This window comes from Zingiber officinale, chromosome 8B (assembly GCF_018446385.1).
Source record: "Zingiber officinale cultivar Zhangliang chromosome 8B, Zo_v1.1, whole genome shotgun sequence".
NCBI lineage: Eukaryota > Viridiplantae > Streptophyta > Magnoliopsida > Zingiberales > Zingiberaceae > Zingiber > Zingiber officinale.
The window spans coordinates 19,644,145-19,662,791 of NC_056001.1; the positions used below are offsets into that span (position 1 = coordinate 19,644,145).

Genomic DNA, 18,647 nt, shown 5'->3' on the forward strand with positions numbered 1-18,647 from the left:
CATGTTTTTTCAGTAAAATACCTCTTTTTAAAAGGGATTATAAAAAAAACCATAATCTTTATACTTTGCTCGTTAAAATCATCATTCCACAGTCCTGAATGCATATGATACTGCATGTATGATGAACGTCCTACCTCAAATACTAAACAACTAACTTGCCGGATAGACAGACAAGTACATTAATCTATCAATCATCGCAGAAGACTCAAGCAAGCAATTGTGCTGTGACCAGGCAAATACGTCCTGTTGCTCAACAATCAACCACCTAAAGTCCTCAAAGTTTGCCCAACAATTCATTTCATGACTCAGGATGGTAAGTATTACACATCAGATGTAGTTCAAATAATAATGGTGACCGTACAATTACATATCTGAATGAGGCTAAGCTTTTAACCATCCCTTTCAAAATGCAAGAGCTGCTATGGCACTGTGGTTCTTCCCAGTTGAACAATTGGAAGAGAAGAAGACTTTTTAAGATTGTCATCGCCGACCCAATCCACATTATTATAGATGCTCCTTCCAGATGTCACTGCTGGATTTTTTTTTTTTTTTTTGAAAATGTAACCAATTGAAACGATAGGGATTGCCCTCTGAATCTGGCTACAAAAAAAATTGATGTTGAATGATAGCATAGCACCGGTTGAGGTTGAGATTTTCGAAATCCATCAAAGATGATATAAAGTTACCAAAATGACAACATTAAGTGAAAGAACAATGTATCAACAGCCCAATTAATGACAGTCAGAAACAACATAAGCAAAGCGACTGCAAGCAATATTTTGGTGCTACCAACTAATAAGTATCCCATTTGGAAGGCTTAAATATTTCCGTAGTCCTTTCTTGAATGAGCCATTGGTAGGGTTGTTGTCATTGGATGTCCACCCCTCCGCCCTACAATATCATTCAGCACTATCAGGTGTTTATCCTTCCCATCGTGCCCAATAAAGAAAATTTTGTCAACATGAGTTCAACCAAACTATAAGTATGCTATATGTGATGTGTCAGTCAAAAAATCACTACTTAAAGTGAAATAAAAGAAACTGCAAAAATGATGTTGATTTGATAAGGAAACAATAAAAGAAAGAAAGCTGTATAACTACCCCATGACATGCTATTGCTGAACGTAGCATTGGTGGAAGAATGAGAATCTGTTATGTTGTAAGTTAAATGAGCTGGCTGGCCATGTTGATGGTTTCTTTCACTATGCATAATGGTCGGGTTCATATAATTATACCGATGAATAGATTGCTGTCCAAATCGACTAGGAAGGTTCTGTGAAAATTGTGGACGTCCATTTCCACCACGTGTATCATGAGAGGTAGAAGGGCCCTCAGCCAATGAATATGCCTGACGAAGTCCATCTGTTCTGAAATCAAACAAATAGGAAAACAATGAGCTGTACGGTATAGAACTAAAATTTCCAAAGAGACATTGACAACTTGGATGAACAAGATTCTGAGAAGCACACAGGTATGTGTGACTGAATTGTAAAGCAGTGTTGTAACACTCAGCTTGGGTAGCAGAGTATAAAACAAAAATAAGCATCAACAAAATCCCAGTATAAACACATTTTCCTTCCTAAAGTGTACATTTTGATGGGACTTTTATTTTACAAGGTACATTAATAAAGCTATTGGTCTAGTGAATTAATCTGACTTTAGTCCAAGTTTAGGGTTTTAGTATGTCTATACATACCCCATCTACATTGGTGAGCTCAATATTATGATAAACAAAACAGTCTTCTCTTTCCAAATTCTACAGTTTGTAACATTTGACTTCACGTTATGGATATCATGGAATATTTTCCTAAATTACTTCAGGGCCTTTGAGAGTGCATGCTCAAATCTCTTTTTCCCAATACCCCACCTACATTGACGATCTCATTATTATGATAAACAATACAATATTTTCTCTTTCCAGATTCTACAGCGTATAACATTTAACTTCACTGAGGATATCATGGAATATTTTTCCAAATTAGTTCAGGGTCTTTGGAAACTGCATGCTCAAATCTCTTCTTCCCGTACATTATATTCAAAGTCATTTTCTGATTGCATGTGAGGAAATGTTGTAAAAACTATTTTCCCAAATTAAGTAAAAAAACTTAGCATGAATTATATAAAATAAACATAATAAAATATAAATATAATTTTGATCAAAATAAAAAATCACATTAAGTATTTGTTAAAATAATAAATATAAAATATGGCAATGCCATATTCTATTCAAATAATAATGTTACAATAAATTAATTAGTAGAACAAAATATTAGCAGTTAAATAAAAGTTTCAAACCAACATCTATGATATCAAATATAATTATATTTCCATTTTAAGAGAATGAAGGTTAAGTAATGCACTTAGGTGGTTTATAATTAATCCTGAATTTTAAGAAGTTAGAACTTCCAAAGAACAGGGTGCAGAAACAAAATTGAAAGGCCATGAATACAATAGTTTTTTGGACTTGGGGTTAGACCTGAGACCCTAAAATTACGTGCTAGATGCAACAAACAATATACAATGGACAAAAAATTACCTCCCTAATTGCTTACATCTGTACATTTCCTTTTCTCTTAAAACTTAAAACCCTCTATTCAAAACTAATCGATTTGAGTGAAGGTATCTTCAGCCTAATGTTAACATTAGGGCTAACAAGGCTCCAGTGCAGCGGAATGTAGCACAATTGTTGAAGTCTGGTATGTGTATAACGCTTACAAATATCAGCATTGATAGTTGGATATCAATCGATCCTGGCTGCCAACTTGCTTGTCTAGCAAAACTGTAATTGTCTATCCAACATCAACGAGATCATCCAGATACTATTCTGGCTAAGATTAATCATAGATGTCTAGGATTTTCCTGTGGATTTCAACTCCACCTCTTCTTATGAATTTAAACTACTGCTAACTAAAGAATTGAAGAATGTAATTAGTATATTCTAGGTATCATGTTTATTAGCTTTGTAAAGAAATCTCCTCAGTTAATCAAATAAAATTATATAGATCATAATTAAATATTTAACATATGTTCTATTTAATGAAAAGCGCTTTGTTACAATGTTATGAAATGATTTTTATTTTTTGATAGAAATTGCATATATAGCATCTACTTTGTTGTTTCAAATCTAACTTGAACTTTAAGATTTTATTTGCAAATATACACTTCCAAGTATCCTATTAAAAAAATCATCGTCAACGTTTCTTTGTTGAATAATGTATCCAAGATGCTTAAAGCTTATTGAAAATTCATCTCCATTCATGTTATTATTATACCCTCACCTCTTTTCCTATATTCTATTTAGTAATACAAATTTAGGTTTCTAGAGCTTCTCTCCACAATTCTAGCTTTGATTGACACTCTTATTAATGAATACAATATTGTGAACATATAACTACAAGATTTATCTTGAAAACAGTGGGTAGTCCATCTAGTAATTATATTTGTACAAAAATGATAAAAAAAAAAAAGTGTGCAATATATGGACAAATAAATAACAAAATGCAAAAGGGATCATAGCTTCTAGAAAGTCCTAAGATTTAATGTACATAATTGGCAATTTTCTTTCATGACTTGTCACTTGGATGTAAGGGTGAGCAAAATATTGGTTAAACTGCACTAACCGACGGAAGTGACAGAAGTCAAAAGTTCGGTTTGGTTAATTTGAAAATTCATTTTTTTTAAAAAAAAAATCTTGATTATTTTAATTTATTCGGTTCGGCCTTGATTTTAAAATTTAGAATTCAATTAAACCGAACCAGTATCAATCAACTGTTATATGGTGTCTGTTGTACCTGAATCGGAGACTCAATTCAGTTAATTCAGTAACCGACCGAATTAACTCATTTTATATCGGTTTAGAGTTCACATTGTTAGTTTTAGTGGCCAAGTTCAATTGGTTTAGGGTTTATATCGGTTTGTCAAAAAAAAAAATCATTTTGGTTTGTTCACTTTGGTTGGTTGAGTTTTGAACCCATTGATCAACCCAATTTACTCATTTTATATCGGTTTAGAGTTCACTTTGTTAGTTTTAGTGGCCAAGTTCAATTGGTTTAGGGTTTATATCGGTTTGTCAAAAAAAAAATCATTTTGGTTTGTTCACTTTGGCTGGTTGAGTTTTGAACCCATTGATCAACCCTACTTGGGTGGATGAATACAAGGAAAGAAAGAGAGGGGAAGAAAAGGAATAAATTTTAAGCACGAAAAATGATTACCCACAGTGAACTTTTATATTACTTTCCCTGCTCTTCTTATTCATCCATAGATTAATCATATTGAGTTTCTTATAATCATGATTACGTTTATACTACAAGATAAACAAGAATTTGGATCTCCTCCTTGCTTATGATACTTCATTAGTTCTGATGCTTTAGTAGCTAAGTCTACATCAAACCCAATCCAAGTGATACCCTTTTTTTTCTCAACTATTTATATATATTTCTCTGAATACTATATCATTTTCAGCAAGTTGATCTCTTCCTTCTTGCTATCTTGATTTGTTACATTAAATTAGACATAACATTTGTGAATATGTTTAATTTTTTCTAAAGATGGCAAAAAGTCAAGTTGAACTAGTAAATTAAATTTGTGTGGCTGGATATGTTAAACTCACAAATACGTTATTGCATTTGGAGGCAACAGGATGCAATGAAGTGCATGACTCAACACAATCTTTATACCAGTTGTCATGTGGTAAGCTAGCTAAATGAGTTAAGATGCTCACACATTAGAATAGAAACTTCAAACGTCTCATTCATGGAATTGTTTTCATTTGCAGCACATAATTGAGCAAAGAAAATAATGAGCACGGATGCTATAGCCATATGGTCGAATGAAATATTAGCAAAGGGATATCATGAGAGAGGTTATAGTTGTTCAAAAAGTAATGAAAAAGGACAAAAGAGGAAACCTAGAGCACAAGTAAATAGACCAAAGGGCCAGGAGGCATACTAAAAATAACCATGAATAAGTACCATTCACAACTTGTGGGATACAATATGCAAGGACTTCCCACCAATTTCAATGACTAATAGAAGTTTGATAGGAAGATATGATCAACCAAAACCCAAGCAAGGATAGCGTCAGATAATATGAGATAAAAAAAAAATCATATTAACAAAACAAAGCAGTGTCATGCACACATTGTATGACATTCAGCATCACATCTGCTGATCTGCTATCAGCACTAAACTGCAGAAATCAACTATCTATCACTGATAACAAAGCGGAATAGATGATTGTGATACCTTTGGTTTGATGGTACGAAGTTTGAACTTACACGAGCTTGATTATGACCAAGGCTATATCTGTTATTCTCGCATGCAAGACTGGCAACATCTGATCGGTCATCAAGGCGCGTGCAATTCGCAAATTCAGTTCTAAGTGAGCTGCTGTCTATGTTATCCTCTTCTAAAAGGGATTCATCACTGGGAAAGGGGAAAAAAGAAATATAAAGCATTTAGATGATTAAGCTGTAATCTAAATAACTGCAAAAAAGCCAAGAAATTCAAAAATAAACCATAATAAGGAATCCTAACATTACCAAACATCCATAAATTTTTGCTTTTCCAGTAATAGGAGTATATCTGTAATAGATTTAGAGTGGGGAACAATAAGAACTCAATGTAAAATCTATCTGAATTTTACACAGTGATTATATGAACTCAAGACATCCTTAATTTATGATAACCTTTCATATGTAGTATATATGTAATAGATTTAAACACACTGCCAGGTGTAGTATACAAAGGATTGTAAACATAACAAACGAAATCCATCAGTTGTCATGTGTGCACTACACATCGGTGGTAAAAACAGAAGTGCATAAGACAAACTAAAATGAATGTCTTAGCCAATTAGCCAAATATCATTAAAATTAAGAGAGAGAAAACCATAACATTGGTTGAATCTTGTTAGTAAAAGCAATCATCTGCTAGCATTTGAACTATTTGAAAAAAAAAGTAAATAATAATCATAATCATAATAAACATTTAATGTTTTTGAATAAAAAATAACACTTTCTAGACAAGATTAGATGGAAGCTTTGTGATTTCCATAGATAAAATATAAAATAAACTGGGCTAGACCTCTTTACTGTATCCGCTAATAACCATCATGTCATAATAGTTAATCCTACAGCCTTACTAAAATATTACTAAGCCTAGGTACATTGAATGCATCAAAAGCCAATTAAGGTAGAAAAGAAATGACTAAGTTCTAGAATAAACAATAGGTTTGCAGGATCCAGGATTCAGTTTTTACCTGTATCCAGGGTCCCATTCTCCAGGATGAGGCACTGATGAACTACTTACTTCTATTTTATCAAATGAAACTTCTGATCTGTGAGAAGAAGGCGTGGAGGAGTTATGCATGTAAGATGCGGGATAACCTTTCAGATTGGCAGAAGTAAGACTACAAGAGCCATTTGCTCTTCCCATCTGTTGCCTCCAGTTAGAATGACTGCCAACTAAAATTGCAATATGAGAACCAACATGCCCTGGAGACTGAGCCTCTGAATAGTTAGAGGTCATGCCATCACTACAAAATCCTTGCCCATGCTCTGATGCGCTTCCATAAGACTGCATACACATAGTGGGGTAGCCCACACTTCTTTTATTATACTGACCAACAACAGCTGCTTTGCCCAATGAGACACCCCGAGTACCACCTCTAACTGGTGATGTTGGACCATATTTTCCAGGTGAAGCTGATGAAATCTGCATCTGAGAACTTGGAGGAGTAAACTGAGAGGGACTTACTCCAAGAGACATTGGTCCCAGACCTCCATAAGGGCTAACACTGTACCCATTTCCATGAGATAGCTGAGATCTCTGTCTGGCATCTGGACTGGCTCCAAGAAATGGTCCTCCAACTTGTACATGCATGTTGAACCCAGATGGACCAAGTGGTGAATTGTAGGCGTGAACAGTGTTAATGTCACCATAGCTTCCATAATTGCTTTCTAGACCTGTATTATCATTATAGCTACCATGGCTCCCAAAGCTTCCATAACTGCTTCCATAAGACATAGGCACCTTGTGAAAGTGAGGGCTTTGTGATAAATATTTGTTAACACTTGAAACCTGAAAAATGAATAGATTTCTTCATAAGGACATCAAATTAACAATAAACTTATAACTAAAAGTTATGATGAAATGATCATCAAATCAGACGGTTTACAGGTCAAAAATGACAATGGGGTTTCACAATGACCTGAGGCGAAAGACCAGCAGCTAGCCAATGACCACCTCCTGGATTGTGATCCACAGTTACAGTAGTAGGCATGACTGGCTAAAATTTCCAATAAATAAAAAAAAAAATGCTTAGTTTAATATCTAACAACAATCCAGAGTAAGAACCCTCATAGCAACAGTACCCTTCAGAATCTAAAAGCAAGCAGAGGATAACTTAATTGACATAAATTCGTTGTCATGAAGCCATGCAGATATATCAGTGAAGAAAGAAATGGAAGCTACCAAATATCCGAAACAATTAACATATAACTATTAAATATAAAGACATAAAGCATAAGATAAGTTACAAACTGAGAGATCTCAACCAAATGCCAAGCATCAAATCAGATGATGCTGGTGTTAGTTAATATGCAGAGATCACAACTATAGTAGATATCATAAGGTTTGGTTTTAATAGAACTTACAATTCTTGGAGACTCAGGGGGTGGTTTATAAGGAAGTTCGAATGGGTCTCCAGTGACAAATGGATGACCTGAAGCCTGAAAATGAGACACCATATGTAATTGCTTAATAGGAATAGCAACTCCATAAACTATTGACAATACAAGACTACAAGTAACAAACCAAATTAGAATGATAACCTGCAAAGGAGACCACCGTTTTCCAGGGTCAAATTCAACAAGACCCCTCAAGAAATCAACCAAAGCTAAGCGGGTTAAGCTTTCTGCAAAATGTTTACAATCTTAAAAAGTTAATAAACAAATGCTATCAGCATCTGTGAAATACAACCTTGTAATCCACTTCATGATATACAACCTTGTCATCTAACCTTTTGACTTCTCCTTCTCTGACAAATTTTTTCTGTATGGATAGTTGGCAACAATATCATCCAACTTTACATAATTAAAGTAGTGCTTTCCAATGGCTGGTTTTTTTGACTCTCTCTTTGGAAATATCAGAAGAAAAATACATGTCTTAAAATGTGGAAGATATGAAACAATTATCTCTTACAACATTGTCAAAACTTACTGATTCATATTCATCCTCAGTCAGAATACGATAAGCACTAATGATTCCCTTGGAGGTCCCATCATGCTCTGAACGATGAATACTACCAACATGCTTAAAAAATTTGCTAGTATTTTTTGCATCCCTAAGCAAACTATCAGGTGGTTGTCCGCTGCATAAAATATCAGACCAAAATCACCATTAGCAATCTGGCGCAGCTTTAGTAATCAACCAACAGAATTAAGTAATAAAACCACTAAATCAATAGAATCAAACCCCTATTGTTCTCTGTTAGATTCTTAAAACACAGTCCATTTCCAGTCTTTACTATGGCAATGCAGTTTAAAGAAATATAGTTACCCCTTCCCATTTTAAATTTTAGAAACAAGAAAAAATTCCTTTAGATCCAAATCAATAGGAGTATGAAGATGAAGCAAAATTGAGAGTGATGGGAATGTGTAAGTGTTGCATGGTTCTACAAGTTTATCCCAGAATGGATCTAAAATTGCAAGTCAAACTTATCACTAGACTAATAACCGCCATGATGAAAGGACGAGGGGAACCAAAATACAAGCAACATATTCTGAAAATTAATACATGAAAAGCATGTTTACACTTGCTTGTTGCATCAAAAATATTATTTTAAAAAATGTTAACCTAAAGGAAGATTCAACGGCTGACAAGGCTAAACCATATAACATAATTATGATAAGTGCAAAAAAAAATATATGGAAGCAATAAAATCAGAGATGACAGAACAGCCAAGCAAAGAAGTCATTTTTAAATAATGGGGGAAAAAAAGACAAGTAAATAAGAGAAAGTAGAGGATGCATTAAGTTGGAAAGATAGATGATAAGATGGAATAGTGTTTCCATTATATTATTTACTTGGATAGATAGATAGGCGGATGGATAAGAACCAAAATAACAAAACAAAAGACACTTCTCTCCTTAACCTGCCTGTTTTGATTGATCAAAAATAAGGAACAGAAACTCATTTTGATCCATCCACTTTTCCATATTTTCTAGCCCATTTATCCAAGTAAACAGCATGAGGTATCAAAAAATTAAGGGATTCATCCTGCCATTCATCCACTTATCCAACTAACAGGCCCACAAGCCCCAAAAGTAGTTTTTTGGTCTTGAGAGCTAGATAGCCAGCATGAACTAAGTAGATGATGTTAATCATATACTAAAATGATATCAAAAGGTAATTAGGCAGATGCCTTAGCAGTAATTCAGCCATCATGTCTATAGATGGACATTTTGAATCTGACACAACCTAGACAGTGACCTCAACTATGGTCCAAATTCCGATGAGGGAACACCTTAGCAGTAATTCAACCATCGTGTCTATAGATGGATATTTCAAATGTAACGGAACCTAGACAGTGACCTCAACTATGATCCAAATCCCAACAAGGGAAGGAAACAGCTTGCCAAAGATGCTAGGGAAAGCAAGAGGGTAGGGGGAAAATAGGAAAAGGATAGGAAATTAATTTTTCTAGTTTAGGTTTCCTTGGAGAGAAGAAAAGAAGTTGAGTTTCCATTTTGGCTATTTCCATGGAGGGAAGGAAAGAGTGAGGGGAACCTAAATTTTTTTTTAAAAAAAAAAACATTAAATCAAAAGTAGATTTGGAAAAAAAATGAATTTTTTTTTGTCAAATTTGAGCACCATTGCACGTGAACAATGTTTTTTCTGACTAAATTAAATGGAAGCATATTTGGGCCCAAAACCACATAAAAATTTCCCTAGCCCTTTTTGTCCCTTCTTTGCTTTCTGCCAAAGGAAACAGAGATGTCTGGACAGCTTGGCAAATATTTCCACCAGTTTGTTTTGTCTGTATTTCCTTCCCTCATAGGAAAAATAACCCAAGGAACTAGGAGCTAGTTTTCTTCTATTAAAATGTCATAAACAAAAGGAAAAAAATAAATAGAAACACAAAATAGAGAGAGATAAACAATGAGACTGAAACTCAAATGAAAAGACAGAAGTCTAGAGTAGGACAATGAAATTGTATAGTTATTTTAAAATCAATCGAAGTGAAGAAAATTTAGAAAAAAAATGGATATTGCTAGATATATGAGCACAATTGACAAGCCTGCACACTCAATTTACTAATACGCAAGCAATCCTATATGCTCAGATGATCAGCTATCAACTAGCTTTCTTATGTTACCCTGTATGATGTTAGTGTCAACAAATTGTATATGCAAGAAATTAGTTTAACTGCATGAAAATTTTAACTGCATATATCTTCTTGCTTGGAGCTAACCACCTCAACCAACAAAGGAAAATAGCATCCCATAAGACACTAGCAGATTCACAAGTAATTATTAATGGGATGCCACAAGCTGTGTAGAATAGAGTAGCACATGTAGAAGAACAAAGTTGACACAATAGTAATTTGTCATCTCCGTCTAAAGGTACTCTTGCTTCTTAGTCAAGCTCTGGTGCATATCCCAAACAAGTCTAGGATTAAATAATTTGCATGAATACTAAACAAAATTCTTGAAAAGGATTTATCAAATACGAGTCCACTAAGAATGATGAAAATCCCAGAAAGCAGAGATTAAATTATTAAATCAAAATTCATCCACTAATCAACTTAACTTTGAAGATTTATAAATTATATGTAGAAGTAAATGGGATACACAAATAGAACCTACAATATGTAATGGCATACTTCAAGAATAGTTGCAGTTAATTTGTTTTGAATTGCCATGCCTAGTAAAAGAAAGATGATCTGCACACAAATCTGCAATCTAATCTATATTCTATAACTAATTAATATTTAATACTACTCAGAACCTTCTCAGATCTTATCTTCGAGTTATTTTGGTGTTAGACTGGTGGTTGGCATCAATAACAAAGAAAACATCACGAGTAATGGAGGAGAAAAAAATATGACACAATTCTTACTACCAATTAAATTCCTGGTTATTTGAGCAACAACTTCCAACAGTTTTTACTTTATAATAAGATAATATGAATAAATCTAATTAGCATAGTAATATGGATGTAGGTTGAAACTTAGATTAACTTAGATTAATCTCAGTGTAATACTATAAGGATAGCAATATTATTCATGGTTTAAAATTTCGACCCGTGCCGAGGTTTCGGTCTCAAACCGGAACGATACGGTTTCGGTATCGTATCGTGTCGTGCCGATACAGTTTCGGTATTTTTTATTTATCTATATTAATTATAAGATAAATATGTTTATGGTGTATATAAAAATAAGTTGTATATTGATTTATTATAAGTTCTCAATTATTGATTAATTTAATATTGTTAGAAAAAATAATTAAAAATAGTTTTATTTAAATAGAATTGATATATCAATAATTCAAAATAAAATGGTAGTATCTATGATGATGATGATGATGATGATGATGATGATGATAATAATAATAATAATTAATACAAGATATTACTTTATATTAATAATAATTATATAAATTAACTATTTATTCATTTAATTAATTATTAATTAAATAATATATATTTTAAATAGTAAAAAATATCAAGTTAAAAATTTTAAAAAATAAAAAAATACATCAGAATATAAATATTATTTATTAGAATTTTAAAAAAAAATTAGAATTTTTAAATTTTTTTAGAATTTTTTAAAAATTTAAATGAATTTAAAATAATAAAAAAATATATTAGAATATAAATAAGAATTATTGGATTCATTCTGAAATATTGTTGTTGTTGTTGTTGTTGTTGTTGTATAAATAAGAATTATTATATTTTTTTTAATTTTTAAATGAAATTTAAAACATTATTTTTTTCAGAATATTAATTAATAAAATTTATTAAATTTATTTTAATTTTAAATATATTTTTTATATATTTTATTAGGATAATTAAATTAGGGTTTATAAAAGTCTCTTGAATATCACACATCTCCTTAGGAATTGTTTAAATTAATTAAATAAAATAAATAATTATTAAAAAAGAAAAGAAAACTGGGTTCGCGAGATCGCCCGCGATCTCATTGTGGATGATCCCGCGGGCAGCGGGCAGCGTACAGCGTCACCGGACGCCTCCGGCGGCGCCGAAAAGGTCGCCGGAAGCGTCCGGCTGGGTTGCCGAACGCTTTCGGCGACACCTTCGGCGCCACAGAACGCATCGCGCACGACGTCGGCGGCGTTGCGGGACGCCGCCGGCAGCGTCCCGCGTCTCCTCCGGCGCCGACGGAGGCACCCCGCGTCTCCTCCGGCGCCGCCGAGACGGGGACGCCTCCTGTGCCGGTTTCGGCCGCCCGGCGGAACAGTAAAAACCGTTCGTGCCGGGTGGCACAGAACGGCACTTCATACCATGATATTATTTAAGCTCCTTTATCATCGCAAACAATAAATGTTCACTCAAAGCAAACACAAAAAGAAACAGCTCTAAGATTAATAAAATCTACAATTTCACAAACTACTCAACTCATTAGCTGTAGCACACTGGAACAAAAAATGTGCAAACTTAAAAAGGAGCAGGGAAACAAATACCTACCCAAGTATCTCTGTCATCCGGTTAAGGAGATCGTATTCAGAGGCTCCAGGAAACAAAGGCAAGCCAAGAAATAACTCAGCAACAATGCATCCAAATGACCACATATCAATTGAAGTCGTATATCTTGCAGAAATATTAAGCACAAAACACTTCTATCTGGTGATTACAAATATGAATTATTTACAAAGAAATAATAAATGCTCTCAATTTGATATCAGCACTCTAATGAGAAAAAGATAAATCTCGATGCTGCTGATTGTAAAAGATAGACATGTAAGGATACGGATAACCAAGAAGAACTTCAGGAGACCTATAGTAGCGGCTCTGCAACACATAGTAACAAGTATAGCAAGATTTTAAATGTATACTAAACATTCAACAACCATTATTCTTAACATAGTATTCTTGTGTGTAAGATTAATAATGAGATAGGCAAGGACCTGTATGTAAGAGTAGACTGTGCGACCTTCCACACAGGCTGATCCAAAATCAATAACTTTTATTTGCGGTGGCTTCAGTCTATAGATTCAGAGAAGATTTGTATCCATATTCAGTGAACAAGTAGATATGAAAAAAGATCTTTCCTGCTCTTACAATTAGCACCTCACCTTGTAGAAATGAGTATGTTTTCTGGCTTCATATCACAATGAATTATACCAGCATCTTTCATGACAACCAATGCATGCAAGATCTAAGAAAATTGGCATAAAATGTATGAAGAAATCATATAAAACAAGCTTCTATTCAACCTAAGTTGATAATCTGTCTAAAATCAAAACTTGAATATTGAATGACACCTCTCACCTGCTTTGAGAACGCCTGCACAATGTTCAAAGGCAAACCTTTGAAGTGGTTCATTTTGATTAGTTCATACCTACAACACTCAGCACATCAGTGCCAACAACCATATAAATAGAGAATTCATTTTTTACAACACCAAAACTATGTTAGATGTTCAAATATATATCAAAAGACGGCTTACAGATTTGAGCCAAGCATTTCAAAGGATATGCACAAGTGTCGATGAAATACAAAATAATCAAGGATCCGGACTATGTGATGTTTATCATCAGGATCATACTTCTTATTTAACTGAAAAGATTAGAAAAACACTGAAAATAGTTGTCATGTATCCAAACAGTTGGATATAAACATGCACAAATCTTCGTTTGCATCATTTACCATGTCCAGAATAGAGAACTCAACCACTGCCTGCTGATAGTAAGCAGGTTGGTTCTTAATTATCTTCACAGCAACATATTTGTTAGATTCCAGATCCCAGCATTTGGCAACCTGTCCAAAGGTCCCTTGGCCAAGGGCATCTTTGACGATGTACCTAAAATCCAAAAGGGGCATAAGTACGAAAGCTGTTACGGGTAAATTAATGATACAAATATTTAGCATCAAATATCTTAAGTTCCCATAGTCAACAACTCAAACATTGTCCATTCTGTCTTTCAATTATGTAGTCAAAATTTAAGACCTCAATCATGGTTTCAGATCTCTAAGGATAATCGCCTCCGGGTACGTCAGTCTGATCAGCACTATAACAATGTATATCAGTCATATTGACTTGTGATATTTCTAGCATTTGTCCAACCGTGACTCAAAACCAAATGTCATTTACAAAGATTAACAGAGAATTGACGACAATTGGGGAAAAAAAACACAGCCTTAAAGTTAATTACATCATGTAATACAAATCAATTGATCAAAAAAACAAAGAACGTTAGAAACAGGGAAGTACAATAAACTCAGACCTTTACTGTCAGAAAAGACTGTTAATGTTGTATCTTAATACAACAAAGGTTAAATTTAAATAAATAGAAAATGAGGTGTACAAAATTAATTAATTGTAATTAATGTGAGAAACCTAACCTTCCTTTTGTTTCTGAGTTGACCAGCTCAAAGTTCACATACAAGATGAGATCTGAATTGGCATTGTCAAAACCATCATTCAGTACTCCAGTGGATGGATTGGTTAGGAATCGTTTTGGATTCAGTGACTCTGAATATCTAAAGGCTGGATTGCATGCTTGGAAAGTTTCAACTATACCCTTGGTCACTTTTGGTACAAGCTGGATGAACAAATTTCATCAGTAACTAATATGTGGCTTTGTACTGTCAAATATTGCAATTGAAATGGTATATACCAACATGTCTATGAAACTCTGCATGGCAACTAGATCAATAGCACAAGTTCTGGATGGGAATTTACAGTTAAGTGTGAGACAATACTTCATTTTCTCATGAAGCAGCTTAATCTATTGGCTGGCTTCGTGTTACAAAAAAAAATCCTAAAGGAAAATGTTGTACAAACATTCAGAAAGGTAAGAAAGTAAATGGTTAAATCTGTAAAGCAAAGAATTCAAAACATCCAAGCTCACTTGGTATAATTAAAGAAGGATACCACCTACCCTGGTTAATATGGGTTTCATTCAGGTACTGAACAAGCATGGAGTAAATACTAAACAGCACATTGCAGTCACACTATGAAGTCAATCACATCCAAATTTGTGGCACAATGCGGGGTGGCATGCATAGTGTAAGCCTTGACATGCAACAAGGTTTTAAACACCTGTTCTACTAATACAGGTCACTCAACATAGGATGCCATCAACGAACTAAGTAGCAGTTATCAGTGTTTGGTTATATCAATCATTTCCTTCAAATAAGGTCCATGCAAGACCAGAGGAAAGAATAACAATGCAATGGTATACAATCACTGCCAAGCTATAGGTTCAAACATTGGTCCTACTGAATCAGTATAAACAGCTTGGTGCATAAACGTCCATTCTAACAGTAATGAACAAAATGTAAATAAGTATCATATGCAGTATGCACTTCATTCATTTGATAGTGAATGTTGGGATTTAGTTTAAAATAATAGTGCAATCTCATCCAATTATAAACAGGCTAATGTTTATCGATTCCAAGAGAGGAATAAAACATTGCACGAGAAAGAGATAAAGTGCCTAATCTCTTTGAAGTCATAAAGTAAAAGAATATTGAAAAAAAAATAATTGGTTAGGCAATGAGAGGCCTTGTTCAAAATCATCTTGAGGAAGAGAGACTAAGAAGAGGAAGACACATTGGTAATTCAAAATCTTTTTTATACGACTTTTCTCAATATTTGCTATTTTGAATGTTGTCATTTGTTAGAATCTACTTTTTACAAAAAAAAAAAAAAGGTGTTTTAGAGAATGACAATGTACAGTATGTTTTTAGAGCACTTGGTATGATGCTCTAGGCCCCATATAGGCTCCAGATTTGAAGTGGGTTTGGAAAAAACCTTCATTGTGTGCAGGTCAGAAGATGCTGGTTTGACGAGCATTTGTGTTGGTTGCTGAGGCGTATGATAGAATTGCAAAGAGGCAAGGCGGTTATATTTGATAAGGGAAGTGACAAAGCCAACAACTATATTGGGGGCATATGAAGTAATCCCACAAGAGAACTCCATATATCTGCTGCATCAAGATCAACAAAGAGACCAAGAGATCGCATCTAAGCAATGACAACCAAGAGTAAGTTTCCTTCTTAAAGTTCGATTCTCAGTAAAAATTCCAAGAAACTAGAGTTAAGAGAGTAGTATGTTCCAGTGAATGAGAAGAGAGTAAAGCATAAAGGAGCAAAAGATGACGGCTCGCTATGTTATCATAGGCTTATCCGGCTTATCCCTTTAATAGAGATTCATAAATTAAAAACTTTAACCCAAGCAAAGAACCTGGCTCTAAATCTAAAAAGTTGAAATAATAAGTAGTCTTATTCAGAGGATATTAGATCAATACCAATTAATATTATACCCAATGGCTAATCTAACAAAGCAAGACTAAATGCTAAACCTAACAACTAACAAGTTTTCATCAATGTTATGTGTCATGTTAAGTTTATGACTAACGTACCAAAAAAGTCACTGTCTCTGTCATACGACTATATCAAATCCACAATAATCACCTAAAGAGATTGAAGAAGAAACTCTAAGCCTAGAGAAAAATCTGCTTAGGTACCATTTGGGAAGGATGAAATTGTTTTATTCAAGTAAAAAGAGAATAATCACAAGCAGATTTTTGAACTCCAATGTCATTCATAATGACTAAATATAGTTTGTGAGACTAAAACTACATATTCTAACAATTCTAATTGTTGACTCCAACATAAAGCACACGACTTTCCATCTATTTTTGTAAAAAAAAATTATTATATAATCATAGCCATTTTATAAGTACAAAAATACAACTTTGCAGAAAAAGTTTAAGAAAATAAATATGCTAACAAGGGAAAAAATGTTTGAACACATTTTTAATATTACTAGTAAATCAGAAATACAAACTGCAGACATGTTATTGTCATTTGAGGAGTCTTACAAAATAAAATTTCCCATATCTGGATAAAAAGAATAGCTACAAAACCCCCCACATATACAGTAGCTTGATTGTAAAAAATTAACGTGCACTAAGGTACACTCTAATAGACTCAACATGCCACCTAAATTGGACCTTCAGCTCATATGCATCTAGTCAATCTAAATTGGACTATGGTATTGCATGAACTCATTAAAGACACAGCATGAGATTGAATCATTTCTTTTTCTAGTATTAATTCACAGGATGGAATTTGCATAAAGTCAAAGCAGGTGTGACTCGGAATTTGTTATATGCATATACATATATAGTTGAAAATCTTGATCCCTGAAACTGTAATTACCAATCTTTGAGATGGAGCGCCTTGTGACTACGAAATCAAAAAAAGTAAAAACAGATAAACTACACTAGTTTCAGTGGTTGCAGGAAAGCTAAAAACGAGCTATGAGCGGAAGGAAAAGAAGTACGGATTTTTTGACGATCTTCCGAAGGTTGTTGGTGTCACTTCCGCGGGATTCTGGCGAGTACTCCCCGGATGACTGGGCAGGAGAAACATACGGGCGGAAAGCGCTCCAAAGAGGATTCCAAGTCAGAGAAGCCCCGGACGGAGTGCAGCGAGATCCATCCGCCCCCACGTTACTGGAATCAGCCTCCGCCATAGAAGCCCTACCGATCAGCCCCACCGGGCCACCGTCATCCGCGCGCCAACGACCTGAACCTAGAACCCGGTGCAGCGCCGAGATCACGGACCACGTCAGCAGTTCTCGAATTCGTCAAGCCGACAGCGCGGCGACCAGCCCCGGATGAATCCGGTACCATCACCTCAGTTCCGACGCCGCATCGAGGCGGCAAAGGGAAGCGGCGACGAACAGATCGGGAGCTCAAAGACGGAAGAGGAACTGGCGAGGGCTAGGGTCGCGATCAGTCGACGACGATGCAAAGATGGCGATCGAAGGGATGGAAGATGGGAGGGCGGACGCGAGGGGAAGAAGCGGAAGAGGAGGGATAGAAATTGAGGCCGTCTTCCTCCGCTAGGAAATGAAACTGGATTTCCGCAATTTTCCTTCCTTTTTTTTTTTTTTTTTTTCGTTACTTTCCTACTGAATAAAAAAAATAAAACGCTATAAAACGAAATAACTTCTTTTTCCGCCGTCTCTTCCGCTCCCTGTTAAATTAACGTTTGTTTATTTATTCTGTTAACTATGTACAAAGCGTCGCGGCGGACTTATTTAGCAATAGTTTAGACTTAATTACTTTGATTTTCTCAAATATTTCGTGATCTTTAATTGCCTTTAAGATACTTCAACATTAAAATAAAATTGGTAGACAAAATCGTGTTAACTTAGTCAATAGCAAGTAAACAGGATCTTATTATCAATTAATCTTTATAAGGATAAAATTAAAATCTGAGGATTTCTTCAAAAATAAGGATAGCATTTAAAAAATATATATTTTAAATTTTTTTATTTAATACTATAACTTAACTTCTAAATTTTAAAATAAAATTTAATTTACATATACAGTGATTTAAAAATAATATTACGTTGGGCTTACAGCATACTGGCACAATTAGACGTCAG

The 18,647-nt window shown here is 34.3% G+C and overlaps 1 protein-coding gene across 1 annotated transcript; it reads right to left on the reverse strand.

The window, feature by feature from the left end:
* Positions 1-640: 640 nt before the first annotated feature.
* Positions 641-18,131, reverse strand: LOC122014673 (dual specificity protein kinase YAK1 homolog). The gene is made up of 18 exons (XM_042571023.1): positions 17,535-18,131; positions 14,585-14,784; positions 13,889-14,042; positions 13,689-13,798; positions 13,511-13,580; positions 13,315-13,397; positions 13,147-13,225; positions 12,990-13,030; positions 12,707-12,829; positions 8,219-8,369; positions 8,019-8,133; positions 7,831-7,913; positions 7,654-7,728; positions 7,209-7,286; positions 6,258-7,078; positions 5,243-5,422; positions 1,101-1,366; positions 641-891 (listed from the first exon to the last, which is right to left on the reverse strand). The coding sequence occupies exons 1-18, from the start codon at positions 17,724-17,726 to the stop codon at positions 818-820; spliced, it is 2,895 nt and encodes a 964-aa protein (XP_042426957.1). The 5' UTR covers positions 17,727-18,131; the 3' UTR covers positions 641-817.
* Between the last annotated feature and the right edge of the window lie 516 nt (positions 18,132-18,647).

Excerpts from the sequence above, each read along its gene's own strand:
- LOC122014673 (XM_042571023.1), bottom strand. The coding sequence starts at position 17,726 with ATGGCGGAGGCTGATTCCAGTAACGTGGGGGCGGATGGATCTCGCTGC. Across the intron at positions 7,729-7,830 it reads AACGGTGGTCTCCTTTGCAG|GCTTCAGGTCATCCATTTGT; the intron begins GTTATCATTCTA and ends TCTCATTTTCAG. Across the intron at positions 892-1,100 it reads CAGCAATAGCATGTCATGGG|GGCGGAGGGGTGGACATCCA; the intron begins GTAGTTATACAG and ends ATGATATTGTAG.